Source organism: Neomonachus schauinslandi, chromosome 8 (assembly GCF_002201575.2).
Source record: "Neomonachus schauinslandi chromosome 8, ASM220157v2, whole genome shotgun sequence".
NCBI classification, from domain to species: Eukaryota; Metazoa; Chordata; class Mammalia; order Carnivora; family Phocidae; genus Neomonachus; species Neomonachus schauinslandi.
This window is the reverse complement of record NC_058410.1, coordinates 71207747-71232010: the sequence shown is the minus strand read 5'-3', so window position 1 is coordinate 71232010 and position 24264 is coordinate 71207747. Positions and strand designations below refer to the sequence as shown.

General features: G+C 36.7%; 1 protein-coding gene across 2 annotated transcripts in view; it reads left to right on the top strand.

Moving 5' to 3' along the window:
• ORC3 (origin recognition complex subunit 3) overlaps positions 1–24264 on the top strand; it is a 59358-nt gene that overhangs the window by 13859 nt on the left and 21235 nt on the right. For both annotated transcript variants that reach the window (XM_044917256.1, XM_044917257.1), the window contains exons 6-13: positions 918–1066; positions 2342–2475; positions 4120–4279; positions 6145–6258; positions 10049–10182; positions 10666–10729; positions 20970–21086; positions 21935–22014. In XM_044917256.1, coding sequence (XP_044773191.1) covers positions 918–1066; positions 2342–2475; positions 4120–4279; positions 6145–6258; positions 10049–10182; positions 10666–10729; positions 20970–21086; positions 21935–22014 — 952 coding nt within the window. The remainder of the gene's footprint in view (positions 1–917; positions 1067–2341; positions 2476–4119; positions 4280–6144; positions 6259–10048; positions 10183–10665; positions 10730–20969; positions 21087–21934; positions 22015–24264) is intronic.

Here is a 24264-nt window from a genome sequence, read left to right as displayed (position 1 = left end):
GAGCATGGCACTACATTTTTGGCAGGATGAGGTTTATTGCCTATCGCAGTAATCTTGGCTGTTGCAGGACTCTCTGCTACCTTTTGCTTCATTTACTCCAGCCCTACCCCTGCCAGATCAGCTTCACAGCCAGTAATAGACTAGGCATTTTATGAGATGTGTTCCTTAACCCAGTAAAAGTTGAGTAAGTTGGAAAGTTTGGGACAGAGAGCTGAGAATTAAGGATTGGGGATTTGGCAGCTTTAGTCCAACAGAGTATAGACTGTATAGGTTCATATTTATAGCCTCAAATCATCTTATTGTTCTACTCTGAAAGACCAGCATGGTAAAAAATAGTCCATCACCAGAGCCAATCTTAGGTATATGAAGCCATTGAATCATAAAGGATGTGGACACTAAGAAAGTAAAATGGGCTTAGATTTGAATTTACATAAGGGCTTTATGTGTTTATATTACTTTCATATTCATAAACTGACTAGAACTGATTAAATAAAAGCCCTTAGGACATCTTTTAAAATGACTCTAAGGAAGGTTTGTAATCAGTAAAATAACTTATGTAACACTTTTGATATCTTTTTTTAGAGGCCTTAAAAACCTTTTGCTGTCTAGTGTAATTTAAATATAGATTGCTTCTTATATAATTTATAATTTTCATGTTTACACATTTGCTTAGGTAACCCTTTTATTATGGACAATATACATAAACTTTGGCTAGTGTTAGTCTGAGTTAGTGAAATTTAAATATTAAAGAGAAGATACTAATGAACATTAACAGTTAATATGTTAAGTGTTATGTTAATGTTAAGTATAGAAAAACACTTTGTACCCAAATGTGTATACTGATCAAGAGCTTTCAGCTGTTTCATATTTGTTTTAAAGAGAGATAAGCTTTCTTACATTTTTTACCCATTCTGCAGATATAAAACATTTTTTACAAAAACTGGCCTCACAGTTGATGGGCTGCTGTGTAGATGAGGAATCCAAAGAGGGAAGTATTCAGGTCACCCAGAAAAAGATACATTGTTCAATGGATTCTCTTTCCAGTTGGTATATGAATGTCACACAGGTAAGAGTAAACTGACAATTTTCTCTCAGGAAATTGTTGTATGATTGAAAGGCTTAGAGTTATATTAAACATAGTACTCTTTTGTTCTAATAAGAATATGCTTATGTACTCTAGCTATTAATTAATAGTAGCTGCTTATTTTTCATAAGGCTATTAGAATTTAAAAGTATTTTTTTTCAGTATGCAGTCTAATTCCTGATAAGTGTTTCAGTTCTTACAAGGCCATCTTATTTGCGGGAAAATGTCATCTGGTGACAAAAACAACCTCAGGAATGGGTTCTGCTCTAGATTCTATCTCTATGACAATGGCTATAACTTTAATGTATTATCTCTTAGGTCTCTCAGTATTTGCTTTTGTGCAGTAGAACCGTGCTGCCAGTGCCCATTGTCAACGTAGTCCAATGAGAAATAGTCGTTTTTTTTTAAAAAAAAAAACCTAATTTGATCCACATTTAGAATTCTTGGGAATAAATGGTCTGTAAGTAAAGTATATTCAACAAACAGCTGACAAGAAGTTCCATTCTACCATGAAAGTCCCCGGTGAGACTGGATAACCTAGGTGATTCATGGAGAACTGCACTATAAAACCACAGCTTTAGTTTATGGTGCTGTGCAGCTAGATAGTATGGGAAAAAATACTGCAGTGACATTTTCTGATAAAGGTGTTTACTGAAGTCAGTCATGAGTGAAGTTTCATTTTTGCTTTATGAGGAATGAAATTGGGTCTAATGCTTACCATAATATCTTAATTTGGTCCACAATTTTAAATTTTCTAGAAATCAAATGTACATTCAGTTTATGTCAGATATCCTTGAAAGATTGGGATTAGACCAGATGATATTAAAGATGCTTTTCAACTTAAGGTTTAACAGTAGCAGAGTAGTGAAGTAGTGTTGTTTATTGGGCTTTTTATTTAAAAATACTAGTTCTCACCTTAAAGCAAAGTAAAACATTCTTTTAACAGAAAAAATAATCTATAGAAAACCTTCTCCCCATGCTTTTTTCTGTAGTTTTCTCAGATAGCAGAAAATATAAATATTTTATATGAGTTATAGATTTACTGAACCTTTTTCTTCTTGGTTATTATTCCCCTGTCAGACACAGAAAGATTCTTCAAATAACTGTTGGAATGAGTTTCTCTTTATTATGTGGGAGAAATAAAAGAAACAGCATTACTGTAAAATGTAAAGGGAGATATATCAACATGTGGCATTGTAACTTCGTTTGGGTGGTAAGGCTTACTTTTAACTCTTTCTTTTCACAATGGCTTAAAAGAAGACAGACCCAAAAATGCCAAGGAAAAAGAGGACTTCTACTAGTCAATGGCAGTCTCCTCCTGTTGTGCTTATCTTAAAGGATATGGAAAGCTTCACCACAAAAGTACTCCAAGACTTCATAATTATCTGCAGGTAGATGATATATCACCTGGCTTTTACATAAAATTCTTTTTATTAAGGAAACATATAACTTTTAGCTTGAAGAACACCCTTTTCCAGAGAAAATGAATGGCAATTTAATCCTCATTTTAATACCAACTGGATAGAAACCAGAGTGATTTCAAATGCCCTATAATTGAATGTTCAAAGACCTCCTATCGGATTTCCATTTGCTTTTTGACCCAAAAATGAGATCAAAAGACTAAAGTTAACCAATTTTTAATTAGTATGATAAGGCAGTATAAAATGTAGTTTTTCTCACCAAGGTTCTCTGTCTCTTTCCCATTAAGTGGATAAACTACTCCAGATTGAGATATGTTTGTCAGGTCTTATTTTCTGATACCTATCCACCCTTAGAAGCTCTTCTGAGCAAGTATGTTTTCTAAATAACATTATCTTGTATAATACTTACAGTGAGAAACTACTTTGTTCATGGTCTCATTGGATTTTCAAGGCAGTCCTGTGAGATTCAGAATTGAAGTAACTAACCCTATTTAAAATCCAGTGACATGTATTTCCCATGGTACATTTTTTTAGGATATAATTTATTTTGGCCTTTTCTATATGTAAACTTGCTTGATAGCTATAGATACATTTGCCTAAAGCTATATTGTGTTATAATTTACTAATAAACTTGTAATTCCTATTTTAATGGTGTCTTTTTTTCCCATTGAAACTAAGATTTCTAGATCCTAAGACTTTTCTTAATGCTAAAACTAAACTGCTTTATGTGCTTTCAAAATGCAGACGAGGTCTTCTTTTTTGGAGCTTAAATTTGTGGCTACTTTTGCCATCTAAAGTGAGGAAGAACTTACAGCAGTAACAGAATCCAGGCACTATACTTCTATGATGGTATAACTGCATATTGCTAGAATACTGAAATGCAATAGCCAATAGGAGGGAGCATGCAGAGTCATCAGCCATGATACAAAAGGCTCAGACCCACAATAGCTCTCAAAGATAGTTCTGTTTTACTCTGTGGAAGTCATTTGTGTTCATACTGGTAATGCTCAGAATAAATCATGTCCAGTAAGTTTGAGTTAATTCAAGGAAAGGATGTAACATTTTTAAACAGTGTCCTTTAAAAATAGGTCTTATATATGTGTAAGGAAAGTTTCCTAACTCTTAGCTATTATGTATGGCTGGGTGACATAGTGTCTGTTAGGTATGTGCATAAATAGAATAAGTTAACCTTGAAAGTTTGTGAGTTACATGTTACTGAACTCTTAAAAAGCATAGGCTGGATGTCTGTTAGGAAGACTGTAGCTAGGGCTCAAACTTTGAGAGGTTACATTGAATGATTCCTAACTCTTTTAACAGTTGAGATTGTATAACCTTAGAGGGAGGCATTTGATCCCTCTGGACCTCTGTGTACTTATGTATAAAATGAGAGGATCTGTTAATAGATCGATTTCAGAGCTAGAATGTGTGGGGAAATAACTATATTACTTTAACAGAGGAAACTGCGTGACGTAGAAAATTTGAGTATTTGGAATGATATCTTCAGTAGTGTCTTATACCGTACTCCTTCAAATAAAGGTTGTCTTAATTTGAAATTTGATGTATTGAAATATATTTCCTAATGAAATCCCTTTTATATTTTCCTTTGAAAACTAGTCAACATCTACATGAATTTCCACTAATACTCATTTTTGGAATTGCCACGTCTCCTATTATCATCCATCGGTTGCTTCCTCATGCAGTATCATCTCTGTTGTGCATAGAACTATTCCAGTCTCTGTCCTGCAAGGAGCACCTGACTACAGTACTTGATAAGGTAAAAAGGAAAAACTCATACCAGTGAAATAGGATGAAAAGGCTGCCAAGAATAGATTATAAATATAAACATTAGTGATAAATTTCTTCATCTCTCAGAGTATGATACTGAACGTATTTCTGCACATTTTTTTTGTATTTAATGATTTTAATAGGGTACAGTATTGCCTCCTCAGATAAAATATAAATTTTTTTTTAAGAGTTATTTATTTATTTATTTGAGAGAGAGCAAGAGAGAGAGCACAGAGGGAGTAGGAGTGGGAGAAGCAAACTCCCCACTGACTGGAGAGCCCGATGCAGGGCTCAATCCCAGGACCCTGAGATCATGACCTGAGCTGAAGGCTCAACCAACTGAACCTCCCAGATAGCCCCAAATAGAAGCTTTATAAAAAGAATAATTGTATCTTTCTATATCTACCTACTTATCAGTCATTACTCAATGGAAAATTAGGTTTTTAATAATTTTTAATAGAATTTAATGACTTCCTGATAACAGTAACAATGTTTTCACTCTTCCATTTTGTATAAAATAATTTGTAATTTTTAGTGGACTCTTTCCTGTCATTGCTGCTCTTGACAGAAAATAAATACTAACATTTCCTTAGACCTTAGCTCTATTTTTTTTTTTTACCTAAATTAGTATTAGTTCTGTGTTTCTACATAAATAAGTAATGACTTTCCACAAATTGTTTGCTAGAGTCAGCTCTTTGAAGGTGTGCCTTATGCTGCTTGTGAAGGTAAACTAATGACAACCCTCCATTTTTTTTTTTAAAGATTTTTATTTATTTATTTGAGAGAGAAAGAGAGAGCAAGAGAGCTCACAAGCAGGGGGGAAGGGGCAGAGGCAGAGGGAGAAGCAGAGTTCCTGCTGAGCAGGGAGCCCAATGTGGAACTCAATCCCAGGACCCAGAGATCATGACCTGAGCCGAAGGCAGACACTTAACTGACTGAGCCACCCAGGTGGCTGACAACCTTCCAAGGTTCTTCATCTTTTTCCCATGAAGGTGGTATCCATTAGTTTACTGATACTTTGGGGAAAATTTTGCAGCTACAGTATTTAAAATTGCTTGGTTGGGGTGCGTGGGTGGTGTAGTTGGTTAAGCTTCTGACTCTTGGTTTCAGCTCAGGTGGTGATCTCAGGGTCATGGGATCCAGCCCCGCATCAGGCTCTGCGCTCTGTGTGGCATCTACTTGGGATTCTCTCTCCCTCTCTCTCTGCCCCTCCTTCCCACGCTCTCACTTGCTCTCTCTCTCAAATAAATAATCTTAAAAAAAAATGAAATTGGTTGTGGCCAAATGCATTTGGCCTTCTATATCTGTATTTCTGTTTTAAAAGCCTAGTATGACTTTTCATTTTCAGATGTAAATTCTTCACTATAGGCCATTGAAAATTAGCTGAATAATACAAATTCAGCTGTTTTATACTTTTTAAATAGACATCTGTTATTTTGGGGTTTTTCATTCAAAAGTACATAATGTGTTATTCTTCGGTAATGTGTATCAGTAGGGATGAAAAAGAAATCTTATCTGATAATAAGAATTGCCAAAACCTATAGCTTCTTCAGTGGCTTCTGGTAGGAGAAAAGGGATCATATAGTTAATAGATTGTATTTTTTTAAATTAGCAATTGGGTGGAAGATGATGGATATCTTTGATTCTGGAGATGTATGACTAACTTTTTTTGGTTGTGACTTGTGTAAATTAAAGTTTTGGTTGATATTTGATCTAAAAAAAAACTTAGCTACTATTATAGCTTTCATAGTTATATGTCATAGTATCATTCTTTGCCTCCATATGTATACTTGCTATTGATGAAGAGTAAAGAAAGACTAATGAGTGGATCCTTCCCCCTTTTGTCTCTTTCAGCTACTTCTTACAACCCAGTTTCCCTTTAAACTAAGTGAAAAAGTGTTACAGATTCTGACCAACATCTTTTTGTATCATGATTTCTCAATTCAAAACTTTATAAAAGGACTTCAGGTAAGAAGACACTAATGGGTGTGAAAGTTCATGAGCTGATTCTAAATAATTTGCATTAATTTGCATATTCAAACTATTTAATGTGATAAGGCATTTTAAATGGCAAAATCTAAAATAAGTAAATTCAAGTTATATTATTCTAGATTCTATCATTCCTTTGTTACCTTGCAGCAAAATATAGAGAATTACATTAATTAGGATGTCAAAAAATGGAAAAAGACACCCTCCTTCCCCTTGCATTCCAGTGATTCTTAATATTTAGGGGTAGGGAGAAAGGGACATTTTTTTTTTTTTTAAGATTCTGATGAAAGCTTACATACTTTCTACCTAAGAAATGCTATATATAAGGGATCATCAAACTTTCTGTGAAGGATCAGATATTAAATGTTTTTGACTCTGCATGCTACAACTCTTGTTGCATACTCTTTTTCTTCTTTTTAAATAACCAGTTAAAGATATGAAAACCATTTTTAGTTCCTGGGTCATACAAAAATAGGTGGGGGCCATAGTTTGCTGTCCCTTGCACATATTTGTGTGTTTATTCATTTATATTCTTATATATTGGGAATACATTTTTACTAAGGTTTCATGAATTGCCAGAAGAAAATTCATGAGCTCAGCTTCATAACATCTGTTCTAATCCAAAAAAGAACCCCATTATCCAGTTATTTAAAAGTTAATATTCCTTGTCTTGGCAACTACCTAAAATACCTTAGCAAAGTGTAGTCATTGTAAATACATGCCAATCGTCAAGTTCCCTAAAACTTGACAAAAACAAGTCCCTAAAACAAAAGTACAGTATGATAATACCTCACATTTGTATAGTGCCTTAGAGTTTATAAATTATTTCTCACATGTATTTTTCCTCCATATAAAACTGCAGTGCTCTCTTATGGCTACTATGTATTTTTTTTTTCAACTTAACTTTTTTTTTTCAAAGTTTATCTGTGAGAGAGAGAGTGCGTGTGAGCGCATGAGAGCAGGGGGAAGGGCAGAGGGAGAAGGGGACAAGTAGACTCCCTGCTGAGTGGGGATCCCAACAACATGGGGCTTGATCCCAGGACCCTGAGATAATGACCTGAGCCAAAATCAAGAGTCAGATGCTCAACTGACTCAGCCACCCAGGCACCTCTCAACTTGACTTTTTAAAGAAGAGTATTTTAAAGCAGCAAAATATTTTACCTTAGCGATATGTGAAATTCAATGATAGAGAGATATTCTACATTTGCCTCTCTCATAACATTTTATTTCATTCATTTATTTACTCAAAAGTATGAAGAGCCTACTGTAAGCCAAGAACTATGCTGAGTCCTGGAGATACAGAGGACAAGGAAATCTCGGTCTTCAAATTGCTCATTTGTTTAGTGAAGGAGACAGAAGAGGAAACTCATAATTACAGTTCTCAATAGTCAATACTGTGAAAGAAACATGCCTGGACATTCCATGGGAGAACAGAAGTATAGCCTAAGGAATAGGGGCTCACCAGGTTAAAATGGGAAGTGCATTCTAGGTAAAGGCAACAGTGGAGGGAGAGAGATCTGTTTGAGGACTATTGCAGTTTTCTAGACAAGATATAACAAGGGCTAACCTAAGGTAGTGATAGTGGAACTAGAGAGGAGGAAACAGATTTGAGGGTGAGCTAGAATCGACAGAACCTGGTGACCAAGTGGATGATAGGATGTGGCAGAGAGGAGCGTAGGTGACACACAGGTTCTAGCTTGGCAAATGGATTGGAGGTTGGTACCATTTATTAAGTATACATGTTAATACAAAGCCAAGAACCAGTTAGAAAAGGATGAGTTTCTTTTTGTATGTGGTTAACTTTGGGTATGTTGGATATAAAGATTTGGCACTTGGAAGAAAGATCTGGGACAAATAGATATATTTAGGATTTATCATTAAAAGGTGGTGGGTGAAGTCACACAATGAGGATGAGGCATCACCCAGAGGCGTGAGGAAAGGACTAAGATTAGAACTTGACGGCAAGCTGATGAGAGAGCAATAGAAAAGGAGACTAAATAAGGAAAACCAATAGAAAGCAGAGTAACACTGAAGTCAGAAGAGTTTTAGGAAATAGAAACTGTAGTCTCAGCATTGAGAAAGCGAGTGAAGAAGAGGACATTATAACCAAATTATGTAATCTCTCTGGGTCTCAGTTTTCTCATCTATAAAATAGCGGATCATAGTAGATGATTTTATAGGTTCCTCATAATTTACTAAGCACCTCCTTTGTATACTGGGCACATTGCTAAGTATTTACATTATTTCATTAATAGGTACTATTATCCTGAGTTTCGCAGGGGAAGAAACAGGCTTGTGTTAAGTAGCTTGGCCAGGGTCACACAGCTAATAAGGGGTAGAGCCATTAAGACCCCATTTGGCCAGTTTTCTTAATCATCAGTAGGAAATATGTGTAAGTCCTGATTTCTTTAGGAAGAACAGTAGGGCATATAATCATTCTGTATATGTTTGTTTCTTTCATTAGATGAATATGTTAACCAACTTGTTAGCTGACCCAGGGTTTTGAGAACACACTTGGACAAAGTAGTGAAGTACTGGATTCTTACAGCTCTCTGTAACTCATGTGACTTCCTCCCATTCCTCCTCCCCAGCAAGTCCCTTATCATGTTTGGTTTTTGCTTTTCTGATGTTTAAAAAGTGGTATTAACACTGGAATATTATCACAATATAATTGGAAAATATAAGTAAGAAATGAGATTTTGTTAATACGTGCAAAAATAATTTCGCACTTGGCATGAACAGTTACTTTCTGTTTGGTATTTGTTTCTAAGTTAGGCTGGCTGTTTGCCTTACAACCTTATACTTCCTCCAGAATGAACTATTTTAGAGGATTTCCTCTAGCCTTGGGTATCTGGTCCTCAGCTCTATCGGCTCAGAAATTCATTATCAGTTTACCCAGAAAGAATCGAGCTCAAATACCTTAATACTGATATATAAGCCAGCATGTTAATTTATTAATTTGTAATGGGAAATTCTATTTTCCAGTCCAAGAATGTGTTTGTCCACTATCTAGGGAACTGTGTCTCCAGTATCAAGGTATCTAGAAACTAAACCAAATTGGCCATGAGAAGGTTGCTTAGAGTCAGAGTTTTTAACATTTGGATAGTCTTGTGAGATAGATCTTATGAGTTATGGTAGAATTTGGAAAACCATTCCCCCTCGTACTGTCGAGACCACAGCATCCTAGTTACTATGACACTTAAATTTATCAGATACTGTACTGTGTTTTTCTCATGAAATAAAACTCAGTTTAAAAAGATATATTTTCTTCAGCCATCCCTCATTTTTCATTATTCTTTTTTATCAGTAGGCAAAGCTTCTACCATTGTAACATTTTTATTTATTCAGCAGACCATATTTTTTCACTGATTTTAGATGGGTGTTTTCTTGTGAGTATTTGGGCATCTGTTAGACTCTGAGGTCATACCCCAATCCCTTCCCCACAATATTTACTGTTATTGTAAGTGAGTTGCTTCTGTAGAGAGCTAATCTATCCATTAATATTAGTTTCTTCTGGTTTATATACTTCAGAGATTACAATTTTCTGACCTTGCCCACAAAATCAGAGTCTTAAAATATTAAAGATACAGAACCATTTTGCATTGTTTGCAGTGTTATTGTGATGTTATTAAATGTATTAGTGCCATACTTTTACTGTTTAAAAAAACCCAAAACCTTAAAACTGAGTAGACAAAGGGCAAAAGATTACTGCCAAAATATAACAAATATATTTAATCTTCACATTTTTTTATCTTCACATTTCTTTCAGCTTTCTCTATTAGAACATTTCTATTCCCAGCCCCTCAGTGTTCTGTGCTGTAATCTCCCAGAAGCCAAGAGAAGAATAAATTTTTTATCAGATAATCAGTGTGAAAATATCCGACGTCTTCCATCGTTTAGGAGGTAAAAGGAGAAGTGCATATTTAACACATCTTATAATAGAGGTTGGGGTAAAATAAAGGATCTCAGATCTAGCTATTTTTGAAGTGGGGAAAGAAAAAAAAACCTTTTTATTTAGAGCACAATGAAATCCTCTGTTTTCAATTGTGAGATTTCTTTGTTGGACTTGAAAATTTAGCATAAAGAAAAATATTTTTACAAAGGGACATAATTTGCAGGTTCTCCAGAGTTACTTATTTATAAATAACATTTCCTGATTCTGGAATTTACGGCTTTTGTTTATGATTAGATCCCTAGATTATGTGGTATAGCTGATTTAAGAAGTTAAAAATTACCATTAAACCATGACTGTTATCTGGAGCTTATTTTTGAGAAAAAATGAAAGAATGTGACCACCGATCTAAGTAGTACTTTTCCCCATATGATATTCAGATCTTTAGTATGTTTAATTTTCTCTCTTTGTGTATGGGATGGTGAAAATTCTAGGTTCGTGGAAAAGCAAGCTTCAGAAAAGCAAGTTGCACTATTGACCAATGAGAGATTTTTGAAGGTAGGAATGTGGATGTATTTGTTTCAGTTTTATTCTCCTTTTTTCTTCATGAGAAACAATATGCACATAACGTTTATTCGGTGAATTTATAAAACATACCTGTCCATTCTAATATGCTTTTCATGGTGAAATAATGGGTCTTCATAATCATATAGGAATGTGACTTGAAGGTGACACAAAACTTTAGTTCTAAGATAACCTTTTTTATTGAGAAAAAGTATTAACTACAGGTTTATCCTATGGTGTAATTTGAAAATATTTTTAGATCTCAACTTTGTTTCCACATAGCAGTTTTGGAATCTGCAGGCAATCTCATTTTAATGTTCTTTTAAAAGCTGTCATAGGGGCACCTGGGTGGCTCAGTCAGTTAAGCGGCTGCCTTCAGCTCAGGTCATGGTCCCAGGGTCCTGGGATCGAGCCCCGCATCAGGCTCCCTGCTCGGCAGGAACCCTGCTTCTCCCTCTCCCACTCCCCCTGCTTGTGTTCCCTCTCTTGCTGTGTCTCTCTGTCAGATAAATAAATAAAATATTAAAAAAAAAAAAGCTGTCATAAATAAAGGCACATAGAAACCATGTAGCTTAGGGACCCACTGCTAAGTGGGTATTGATTTGATTTGAAAAAATATCATTATATATTGATTATACAATGCCAGGAAGGAAGTAATGAGCTTAGAAAATTAAGAATTAGCCATACAACATAGGGAATATCAAAAGAAGGAGTTTTTTTTTTTTTTCTTTCTTGAATAAATGATACTTGGACATGGTACATAATTCAAAAGGCAAAGATAACATACAGAGAAAATACTCCCTCACACCTTTATCCTCCAACCACCCACTTCCCCTTCCTAGATATATTCAGTGTTACTAGTTACTTACGCATCATTCCAGAAATATTCTTCAGACACACAAGTAATTTTACATACTGTAGGAGTTCCCTTCCCTCTCTTAACAGAAGATAAGTATATTATATAAGCTGTTCTGCACCTTGTTTTGTTTTGCACTTCATTTTGGAAATCATTCCATATCAGTATTGAGAGTGGTATAGTACTCTGTGGAATGAATATACCTTCATTTTACTTAGCAAGTCCCTTAATGATGGACAACTAGAAATGCATAGTGTCATACTTGTGTTCATACTATTCATGCCTTTTTTGAGGAAAAAGTTGTAGAAAATTATAATAAAATTAAGATGAGATTAAAGTAGCCCTAGTGCGGGGCGCCTGGGTGGCTCAGTCGTTAAGCGTCTGCCTTCAGTTCAGGTCATGGTCCCAGGGTCCTGGGATCGAGCCCCGCGTCGGGCTCCCTGCTCAGCGGGAAGCCTGCTTCTCCCTCTCCCACTCCCCCTGCTTGTGTTCCCTCTCTCACTGTGTCTCTCTGTCAAATAAATAAAACCTTTAAAAAAAAAAAAAAAAAGTAGCCCTAGTGCTATGTGTAGGTTTTGCTGATACGTACTGTTTTCAAATTTTGAATGAAAGAATGTTAGTTCCTAGAGGGCATGTGTGCTGTATAGCTCTGAATACTAATTTACCACCTTTTTGTAAATTCTCAAAAAATACTAAGAATGGCTTTTTTATAACTGAGGTATAATTGACATACAATATGACACTGGGCATTGGCTTTTGTTAAACATTATTTCTAATGCAGAATCCACACTGGGCCATATTATAAAATCAGTTCTAGACTGGGCTTAATAATCACTTCAATAATCTCTGTAATCTTTTTAGAGCAGAATAAGAAGTTTTCAAATTCTAATGCAGGTTGTTTTGGAAGAGAGGAACTTTAAGAACCAGTGGAAAGGGATGTGTGCATGTTACTGAATTTTAAGATTAGATGGATTAGCGCTCTGCTGAGTCAGCTAGTTGCCAAGTGCATTTCCTGCGAGAGTATATTTTCAGAAGCCAGGAATAGATTTTTAAAGAGTACTTTTAACCATTGAGATGATAAAAGGGAGAGAATCTCTAGGTTGGTCTGTTGTAGAAATAGCTTGACATTTATCTGTGCTTCTCAGTAACTTTTCATGTATTTTCTGAGCATTTATTTATACTGTACTTGTTCCTAGTGCACTTAGCTCTGTTCTTTATTATCTTTGCTGTATTCAATTTAGGATTGCATCCTTTGTTAAAGGCATATTTTCTTGAGATTTACATAGTGAGAAATATGAAGGGGCACAAGGATTTGTACCCTTACCCTAAGAAAGTTATGTGCAGGTTACCTGCTAAATTCAAAGGACAGAAGAGATCTATGAAAATAATTAATGTGTCTGTTGATTTTTATAGTTTAGAGTGAAAGTATCTTTGTATATTTTATTCTTATTATAATGCTTTTTCTCTTTTTATAGTTTATTTTAAAACACATAATTTTTTTTTTTTTCTAAAGATTTTATTTATTTGACAGAGAGACACAGCGAGAGAGGGAACATAAGCAGGGGGAGTGGGAGAGGGAGAAGCAGGCTCCCCGCGGAGCAGGGAGCCCGATGCGGGGCTCGATCCCAGGACCCCGAGATCATGACCTGAGCGGAAGGCAGACGCTTAACGACTGAGCCACCCAGGCGCCCCCACATAATTTTTTTTTTAAGATTTATTTGAGATAGGGGGAATGAGAGAGCACAAGTCAGGGGGAAGGGCTAAGAGAGAGGGAGAAGCAGACTCCCCACTGAGCAGGGAGCGCAACTTGGGGCTAGATCCCAGGATCCTGGGATCATGATCTGAGCTGAAGGCGGAAGCTTAACCGACTGAGCCACCCAGGTGCCCCCATAATCAATTTTATATGTATTTTTCCACAGTAAAAGAAATCAGAAAAAACTCCACATGATGATAATATGGTACTACATGATACAGGGGAAGATCCTGATTTTGACCTCAGGAATCTTGGATTTCAATTCCAGCTACTCATTAGCCAGGTGTATCTTAGAAAAATCACTCATCCTATTTAAGCCTCAATAACAGGACAGTAATTCCTAGTGTGATTTCCTCATAGGGTTAGTGATAATCAAAGTCTGTTCAAAGAGAGTGAGTTAAAAACAAATATACAATAAAATGTTTATATATGTAAATCATAAATATTGTTATTACTTTTCACTATGATAAAAATTAAGATCAATACAAACACATAGTTTTATATATTACATATTCTGTATTACACATATTATATATAATACTCTTGTGTTACATGGTTTTATAGATTATGTAGTTATATAGACATGCCTACTGTTAAATTTGTCACTTTGTACCCATTTTCTACACTCAGATTCTGAAGACCTAGACCTCAAAGTATACTCTAGAGAAATTTATACTCTTTAGATCCAGATTCTTTCTGCCCTGAAAATCTACTTTGCTCTCCATCCTGATGAACTAAACCAGTTGCTCTCAAACTTTAGCATGTATCAGAATCACGTGGAGGGCTTGTTAAAACACTGATTTCTGGCCTCCATCCCCAGAGTTTCTGCTTTTGTAGCTCAAAGGTGGGCCCCAAGAATTTGCGTTTCTAGCAAGGTCCCAGGTAATGCTGATGCTGCTGATCTGAAGACCATCTTTGAGAGCCACTTGAACTGGACTGATTTCCTGGAAGGAAATGTTTATTGCTTCCCTTATCTTGTTTTCTTAAATTTAGAACTAATCTAAATTCTCACTTAAATGACTCATCTCAATTATCCTCTGACTGGAGTCAAGAAGTTAAAAAAAAAAAAACAAACCCTAACTCCTTTAGAATTATGGACACTCAGTTTCATAGTTACAGCTTTTAAACTATATGCCAGCTTTGTATTTCATAAACTTCATGGGTTTTAATTTAAAATTTAAAAATTCAGCTGACTAAACCATTAAACATTTGTAGAAGTTTCACTAGGAAGTTCAACAAAGGCACGACATTAGAAGGCCATATACAGCTGACAAAAGACTAAAGAGTCTGTGCGTTCTTTCATTTCTAAGTAGTCTATCTTGTGACTGATTGTACAGTGCAGCTGGGTACAGTGGTCAAAAAGTGTATTCTGACAGTTAACAAATTTTTCTGCGTTTAAGCCAAATAGGCTTGCACAGGCTCCCATTAATGCAAACTTTTGATGACTCAATAGCTTTCAAATCCTGTGGTAGAAGTTTAATCAGATAATCTTTAAAGTTTCTTTTGGCTCTAAAATGCTATGATTTTATTTACTTGCTCATTAAACAGATTAGTAATAATTTTTTTCTGACTAGTTAAATTATTTAGATTCCTCATTAAAATTCTCTTTTAGTGCATATGTTTAGTTGAAAATAGGTAAATTATTACTCTGGATTTTAGGTGAAATAGCAGGAACAGTTACTGGATGTATTTTTACTGTGTTTTTGCCTCATAGTGTTGCTCTAGTAATCAAGGTGTTTTTTTAACTTAAATCTTTAACTTAAGAAACAATAGTTCATGAGAAATTAAGCTGTCAAAGTGCCTTAAACAGAACTTTCAAATTCTTCATAATTACAAAGATATTTTTATTATCGCTTGTGTCTGAAATTTTGTTTCAAGTCCAATATTAAGGAGAGCTTTGAAGAAGATTGTGGCCTCATATCACATTTGCATAATTATTATCTGGTAATAAAAAACATGAGGCCTTGAAATACTGGAAACTTTCTGAATAGTGAGAAATTCTTTTTCTTTCCATGAAAAAATGTTTTGGGGGAATAGAATATTAACAGCTTTTCCCAATTAGTAGATAGTTTTTATGCATTGTTTCATTTTGAGTCCCAGCCACCACATATGACAGAGTTTTTATCCCTTTGTGTAGATGAGGAGAGTCACAAAATGATTAAGTAACTTGCCTACCTCAGGTGTCACAATTAGCAATTGGAAGATCTGGCATTAATACCCAGACCTGACATCAAAGCCCACACATTTTCTGTGACACTTCATTGAAGAATTAGTATAAGTTGATGAGAAGGTGCCTGAGGTTCTGTATTAGTGTTTGAGAAATGAGAAATGGGCTTTTCAAATACCGTAGCAAGTTAACGGTGAAGTTAAGGTACAGGAGGCTTGGAAAACAACTTGGTACAAGGCGGCTTTGCCCTTTATAGTCCGGCAGCCAGGTGTCATGCGGCAGTGTGTGCTGTTGCTCACATTAAAGCCGGAACGGGAAACATACCCCTTCTCCCCACCAAATAGATCTAGTTGGGTATGTTATATGAATATGTATATTTGCCAGTATCATTTACATAGACACACACACACACACACACACACGCACTTTACTTTCAAAAGACTTCTTTAAAAAAAAAAACAAGTCCCAACGCCATAGCTAGGAGTAGGTCCATTTTAATCCTGTGCTGTCTACACCAACCACACCCTCTGTTTATCAGTAATGATTTGCTCTTGGTGTTGATCCTGTCTTGTCAAGAAGTTACATTATGCTCAGTATATTTAATACATGACTAATTCCATGTATTTCACATAAGAAAATCAGTTTGTCAAATCTTCCCTAAAGCTATTTGGCTTGGTTTCAACCCTTAGAGTTCAACTTTATGCTATGTAGAAAACTAGATTCAATCCCTTGCCGGTGACAGTTGAAGTTTTATTATTCTGACTCGTTAAGATTTTATGTCTCTGTTCCCTATGTACCCAGCTAGATTTTAAATTGGTTGAGAGTAGAAAGTAAGTCTCAGACTCCTTAGAATTGTAATATATTCCTATTAGAAAGATAACCTGATTCAGTATGCTCATTTTACAGATGGGAGAACTGCAGCCAAGAGAGGAAGTAAACTATCTAAGGTCACAGAGCAAGTTAGTCGTAGATCAAGGATTTCTTTTCACCATTTAGTATGCTTTTTGTGGTGATTCATGATCAAAAGGCACAGAATTAGGTCACAAGTTTGATGGAAACCTGCCTTTCACTTTTGCCTTCACCTCTTTATTCTGGTTTCTTTTGACTGACCTAAGGAGAGGAGGAGGGAAAAATCTATTAGAAAAAATAATAAAAGGCAAAGAGAGGAAAGGAAGAAAATGATTCCAAAACAAACTACTTCTTGTGATCAGATGCGCGAGGCATTAGCCCAGTAGTGTGGTGGGAAGTGGCAGCTCAAATCCAAAGCCTTCGTCAGGTGCTACTGAACAGGGAGGACAGAAGTCTGAGGCAGATGAGAGGTCGAGCACTCAGCTGCACTAGAGCTGGGGGAGAGCTGTGGTTTGGCACTCTGGTAGGTAGCCATCATGTGATAAGACACTGAGAACCAAACACTGTCAGCCAAAATTTCTCTGATGAGAAAAATAATGCTTAGTTCTAGCAAGAGGATGATGGAGAAAATGCTGTGTTCTTGGACAGCTGATACCTCTTATTCCTAAAATCCAATGTCTGTTTTGCCAGCGTTTAGTATCAGTGAATGGATTGAAAGGAACAAATTATAAAAATGTACAGCCATTTTTACATACTTTCTTTAAATCTTCTTGGGTTCACTCTTCACCCTATCCCTAAAATCTGGACACAAAAGTGATAAATACTATGGGAATTAGAAGAGATTTGCAAAAAGTGAGCATCATGGCAAATGTAATTCTGTCTTATTTTCCTTACTTGTATATATTTAAGTTTACAGAGCCATTGTTTTCCCCTCCAAAGGAAGTAACCAGCTCAGTAACAACAGAGGCCTTGTCATATTAGTAAACAATAATACATGAATGATTTTGACTGAATGGCAGACGGGATTGATGTGATTGGAGATGGCTGATTTAAAAGGGTGTAGAGTAATACATTGTAATATACATATAAAATGTATAGTAATACATTGGCAACCACAGCCTAATATTAATGTGGTTTTTTAGGTCCTTAGTGTTTTTTTTAAAAACCCAAGCCAACATATACAAATTAAGACATTTTACATTACAAATTCAGACTTTTGTCTTTGTTGAAAAATTAGTAAATGTGGCCCACATCCAGCAAGACAACACTGACTTTTTTTTTTTAAGATTTTATTTATTTATTTGACAGAGAGAGAGAGAGTGAGCACAAGCAGATGGAGCGGCAGGCAGAGGGAGAGGGAGAAGCAGGCTCCCCGCTGAGCAGAGAGCCCGCTCAGGGCTCGATCCCAGGACCCTGGATCATGACCTGAGCGGAAGGCAGACACTTAACCGACTGAGCCACCCAGGTGCCCCAACAGCGTTGACATTTTAAATTCATCTTACTTGAGAAGGTGAATTTTGAATAAAGACTAAAGGAGGTTACAGAGCTTGCCATGCAGGAATCTGGAGGAAGGGAATTCCAAACAAAGAGACAGCAAGTGTAAAGGACCTGAGGTTGGAGTGTGCCTGGATGTTTGAGGAGGAGCAAGGAGTATTGGATTATTTGATATCAGAGAAGTATCTTTCTGTTCACATCTCTTTGTCAAAGATCAGGAAAGACCACAAGGTCTTCGTGTTTCAAGAATACAAGAAAGCATATCTCTTGGGTACCTGGGTGGCTCAGTTGGTTAAGCGACTGCCTTCACCTCAGGTCATGATCCTGGAGTCCCGGGATCGAGTCCCGCATCGGGCTCCCTGCTCAGCGGGGAGTCTGCTTTTCCCTCTGACCCTCCCCCCTCTCATGCTCTCTCTCTCTCTCTCATTCTCTCTCTCAGATAAATAAATAAAATCTTAAAAAAAAAAAAAGAATACAAGAAAGCGTATCTCTTTCGGAAATAATATTACTAGGCCAAGTGCAGCTCTGTTGAGAAGAATCATCATAAATACAATCACGAAATGAAACAGTGGCAGCTATGACCAGTATATAGCAATGATGCCAGAGGAAAAATTTAATGAATGGAAAGGAGGATTACTATTTCAACAGGCTTTGTTTTTACATGTGCATAGTGTGATGCTGCAGTAATGTATTGAGTGGAGAATTTTCTCAGCATCACAACCTATAAAAAAGTATTCATAAAGTGCATCAAGAATTGTTGCCCTGGATAGGTGGTAGAGAGGCATTTGCAGCTATATATCTCAGTAATACTGATGAAGAATTTAAGAGAACAGGTTACATGAAGAAAGCTAATCATTTGTGATGTTTCCTGCTACAGCTGATGAGAACACATCTAAACAGCAGTGAAATCTCTTATGTAGAGTGTAGGTTCCAAAGTCAGCACATAAGACAAAAGTGTGGGATGGTCGAAATCACTCTTGCAAATCCCTTAGAAGGGTACAACAGATCTTCTGTCATGCAGTCCAACATGGCCGGTTTTATTTCCAAGTGTTGGAACCAGAACTCCATTTCCTCAGTAGAGCATCAGATGAAATAGTTTGCTATGCTGTGTTTTAAGCGCTAGGCACTGGGCACAGGGATATAATCACACAGAAGCATAAAGGGCCTGAGACCATCTGGGAGAAGAGCATGCACATAACCCTCATCTCACCCTTACCCAAGGCATAGTTCCTGGAGTGCAGCATTGCCTACAAAGTGTAAAGTGTTTCTTTTTTCTCCTCATCCGAGTGAATTCAGTTCTACTGCATCACCCGTTTTTGTGCATGCAGTGACTCCACAAAGCAAAAGTAATAGGTAGTGCAAGAAGCATGAGGTATGATTATTATTCATAGATTCCTTTCTCTCCAGAATACTTTCTTTGTTTAAAAGCTTTTTAGGCATACATTAAAGCAAACAATTAGTGGCTTTATGCACTCTCTATGTTATAGCTTGTTGTAAAATTAGAATTAAAATGTACTTTCCCAGTGGTGGTTAAAGTACCCTTTGGTATGATAGGAAACCTAGATTTTTGAAATTGCCAGCTAACTCAAATACTGGGAGGAAAAACATTTTGATACTAAAAGCTTTTCTTTCATTTGTCCTGTGCTTTCAGATAAAAACCTATAGATCGCTGATGAAGGAATTGATATCTAAGTGTGCTAGAGTTTAGGAAAATATATCAGATTTATTGCTTTATATAGGTTGGGTTTGCTTGAATTTATTGATATCTAGGTGTTACTTTCTGCATGCTTGACTGCTAAGAATAATGGGTATCTGCAAGATATTACTGGGGTAAAAAACCCAGCCCAGCAGTTAAAGTCCTTCATTTGACTTTTTAGAGAAGAAAAAAATGTGAAGACCATGCCACAGATCATAATCCTCTTAAGAAAATGTTACAGGATGAAGCAGTTATAAAAGTATTTGAGGTTTGAAAAATACTTGAATGTTGCTAGAATGTGGTGTTTTAAAGTCATTTCTAAACTATTTCAGGTTCTAGAAAACCTAAAACCCCCATTCCACCCACCCACCCCCAAAAACCCTTTTGAAACTAGTTTGTGAGATTAGTCATCCCATTGTTTTAAGACACTGTTTCCCTTATTATACTTCTTGGAGTCTAAATTATAAATCTTAATGGCTTCAGATTTCTCTTTTTCATGTTTTTCTTTTTTTTTATTATTATTTTTTTAAAGGTTTTATTTAGTTATTTGAGAGAGAGAGAATGAGAGACAGAGAGCATGAGAGGGAAGAGGGTCAGAGGGAGAAGCAGACCCCCAGCCGAGCAGGGAGCCCGATGTGGGACTCGATCCCGGGACTCCAGGATCATGACCTGAGCCGAAGGCAGTCGCTCAACCAGCTGAGCCACCCGGGCGCCCTTTCATGTTTTTCTTAATGGTAAACTGAATAAAGCCAGTATTGGAATTCTCAACAAAAGGCAGGGATTTATCAGAATCACCTGTGGTGTTTCTTCTTCTGTGTTTCTGTTTCCTCCTCCTTCTTCTTCTCCCCCCCAATCCTCTCTTTCCTTCCTTCCTTCCTTCCTTCCTCCCACCCATCCCTTCCCTTCCTTCCCTTCCTTCCCTTCCTTCCCTTCCTTTGAAACACAGTTCTACCAGTACTTTCAGAAAAGCATAGACCATAAGTGGAACCTCAGCAACCGGTAATTATGTTGGTATTGCGCTCCCTGGTGACCTCACCCTTCTGATGTCCTCAAGGTAGAGGGTAGTGGGCCTGCCTCGCTGTGGCACACACCAGGTGACTGGCGCAGGTAGGCAGCTATCAAGGTGCATTTTTGCACACTTGTATTTTTGGGAACCTAGTTATAATGACAGTGCTGTAGATAGAAGGAAACTACAGTATTAATTTTGGTGTGTTAGTACCACCAGACTTGGTACTAAATCAAAGATACCCAGCCTTTATCCTGGATTTTGCGTGCATTACTAATTCTCAAAATTGAGGGTGTTAATTTGTAATTCTGAGTCTTCTCTCGTTAGTTTTCCAGAAATTATACATATTCATGAAGTAGATTTTATTCTTTTAATTACTGACTTACATATTTATAATGTATTCTGATTTTTAGGAGGAAATACAATCATTACTAGAAAACTTACATGTTTACCATTCAAATTACTTCCTGGTTTTGAGATGTTTTCATCACTTCACCTCTTCTCTTCCCAAGTACCCATTGGGTCGACAGGTAACCAAAACTTCCTCATTTGGAATCTCTGCGCTAAGAATATTAGTAGTTTCTTGCTTTGATTTCAGCAGCATTCAGGCATCAAAATTTGAAATGGATCCAAATCATGCACTGAGTGCACAGTCTAAATCCATTGCAGCTGTACACATTACCGGTAATTGAAACAGTATTTTTTGTTCTCATGGCCCAACTAGAAACAGCCACATGAATCCTGGTGGTGTTGCTTCCCCTGCGATGTATTTGTCCTAAGGCATTTTAACTTTTTTTCTTTCACACTTCTTTGGATACTGAGAGAGCAGCTGATTCCTCACCTTATTGAAATGCTTGATGGTTAACCTTGCATTACACCAAGAACTAAAAGCGAGGCAGCACTTCTGTGCTTGCAAAATTATGCCCCACTGGCTTTTGTGTCATACCGTAAACCTGTGAACCATCTGTGGAGTGGATGTTAGTGGAATAATTCTGTATTCTTAAATCTTTGCATCCTTCACTCAGAGGCTTAGAGAATAAATATAAATACATAGGAATGATTTGTTTAAAGATGATTTCTGCCATTAAGCATTCTTTTTAATAATCACATATCATGTTTATTTTATTACTTTCTTATTGCAGTGTGATCAGTGATATCAGCCAATCCCAATGTAGTCTCATTTTGCTTTTACGTAAATGTTATTCTTATAAAGCCTGACCTATGTGATGGTATGCCCAGTCTGTAGTCATCTAAAGAAAATGGTTGTTTCTAATAAGATTTATTTTTTTGTCTTGATCATTGATGATTTTGCCAAATGAGTAGTGTGAAATTTAGTACATCACTTTTGGTTCTTTACAAGTGTACTTTTTACTTACAGATCAGGGAGCTGTACTGCACTTGTTTAGAAAAGAACATATGGGATTCAGAGGAGTACGTGTCAGCCTTGCAGCTGCTGAGGTAGTTTGGTTTGTTTTCTTTTTGTCTGCTGTAAGCCTGCCAATAAGTAACACCCTCCTCCAGAATTCTGCCTGCAAGGGGTTTCATGAGTAGCCATGTTGTGTCTAATATCTGTATATATGTGGATCTACATATATAAGCTGATCCCTCACCTTATTGAAATGGAGAAATGAATCTGTTCTTAGTCAAATATTGACACTACTTGAGGAGACCTTAGATTAGGTATGGATAATTTTATTTTTTTATTTTTTAGAAAGATTTATTTATTTATTTTAGAGAGGGAGAGAGTGGGTGGGAGGTGGTAAGGAAGGGGCAGAGGGAGAGAGCGTCTTAAGCAGACTCCAAGCTGAGCGTGGAGCCTGACTTGGGGCTTGATCTCACAAGCCTGGGATCATGACCTGAGCTGAAACCTACAGTCAGATGCTCAACTGACTGCGCCGCCCAGGCACCCCAGGTATGGATAATTTTAATCTTGCTAGCTTGATGTCATGGCAGGGAAAGTAGTCACGGAAAGGGAGCTTGCCATGGCCCTGACCAGGATGGGTGGAGGAACAGCATCACTGGGTAAAATGCATCCTGTGAAGGCGGTCACTGCCGAACTTGATGAGGAGGCAGTGGCCTTGATTCCTCCCCCCACCCCTTCTGAGCTAGCCCTGTCTACATGAACACTGGATATCATAAATTATTAACCCAATATTATATGAATAAATAAGGTATCTTGGTGGTGTTATCAGATATCCGAGATTGCTTACCACCCTGACAAACTTATCTTTTAAAGTTATAGTCATTTGTTTTTCTTGGCTTTACTTCTTACATATATGGTGACTTTTTAGTCTTCCATAAAAATAGTGACCACTTGGATAATGAGAAAAGGGAAATGAAATGTGAGTTAAGTTTCTGCACACAGACTTATGATTTTCCTCAGTGAATATAAATGCTTATATGAAATATTATAAAAAAAGTCTGAGAACTGAATATTTATTAAGTCTTGGCTTCCTCTGGGTCCACAAGAAAAGAACAGATGGGCACAGTAGGAGGAAAATTCACATTGAAAGCACTTTAAGTCCAGAGACTTAATAATACAAATGTTAGTGATCTAGCAGGTGCAGCTTAAGATAGGAAACTAATTTTATGCTATCTGGAAAAATAACTCCCCAGGGAAACTAGATTGCCACTGAAAAGCTATGTTTTATTTGATTTTTTAAATGCCAGTAAGAGATTTCTGTGTACCTCTGTATATCAACTGAGACTTCGTTTGCTTTCTATTCAAGTCAACATGTCTGTCTCAACACCCAGTTGATTCTTGCTGAGTTTCCTCTTTAATCTTTCTGAGTAGTGATTGTCTTCCTTTTCCAGTTGGAGTATTCTCAAATTCATAGATTCCTTTGTCAGAGAGGGGCTTGTTCTTTTCTTTCTATATCTTTCTGGCATTGGTAATCTTGGGATACAAATCAAGGATCAAGAATGCCAAGGCCAATTCCGAACTAGAGTAAGGAAACATGAGCAGTAATAGTAATGGTAACAGTCCTGACCACTGTTTATGAAGGATTGCAGTGTGTCAGGCACCATGTTAGGCACTGCCAGTACATTTTCCTGTCTAATACACAAGTACACCTTTGTGCAGATACTGTTATCCAAATGTTACAACTCAGGTTGCTGAAGCACACACAGGGCTTAGATGATTTGCCTAGATCTCTTAGCTGTTGATGGAACCAGAATTCTAATCCATATCTGACTTCACAGTTGTTGTACCTTCCATTGTTCTTTGCTAAGATCTAAAATACGGGTTTGGGGATCTGAGTAAAGCAGAAGCAACAAATAGAAAGTGAAGCTTCAGTCATCTGGCTAAGCTGAGGTAAGAAACATAGGAGTAAAAAAAGCACTAAGGATACAATATGGCAGGTACAGCAAGGACAGGTTAGAGTCTGGGCACTACAGGAATCGGGAATCTCCAAACTGGATTTCTTTTCCCTTTTGTGCAAATCGGCTGTGGACGAGAAGTCAGGGACACTTGTCAGTTTAGGCATTCTTAGTAGGAATCATCTGAATTTAGGAAACCAGACATTCTCATCACCTATCTTCAAACAGTTCAAGGCATGAGAGAAAATAAGATTAAATGACCACTGAATGTCACTTGGGAAGAAAAACTAAGGTGCTGTAGAAACATTTCCAACTTGAATATTCTTTGCTAAGTTCCTTAAAGACAGTATTTCTCTTGAAAAATCCCTTTTATGTGGAAACTGACATTTT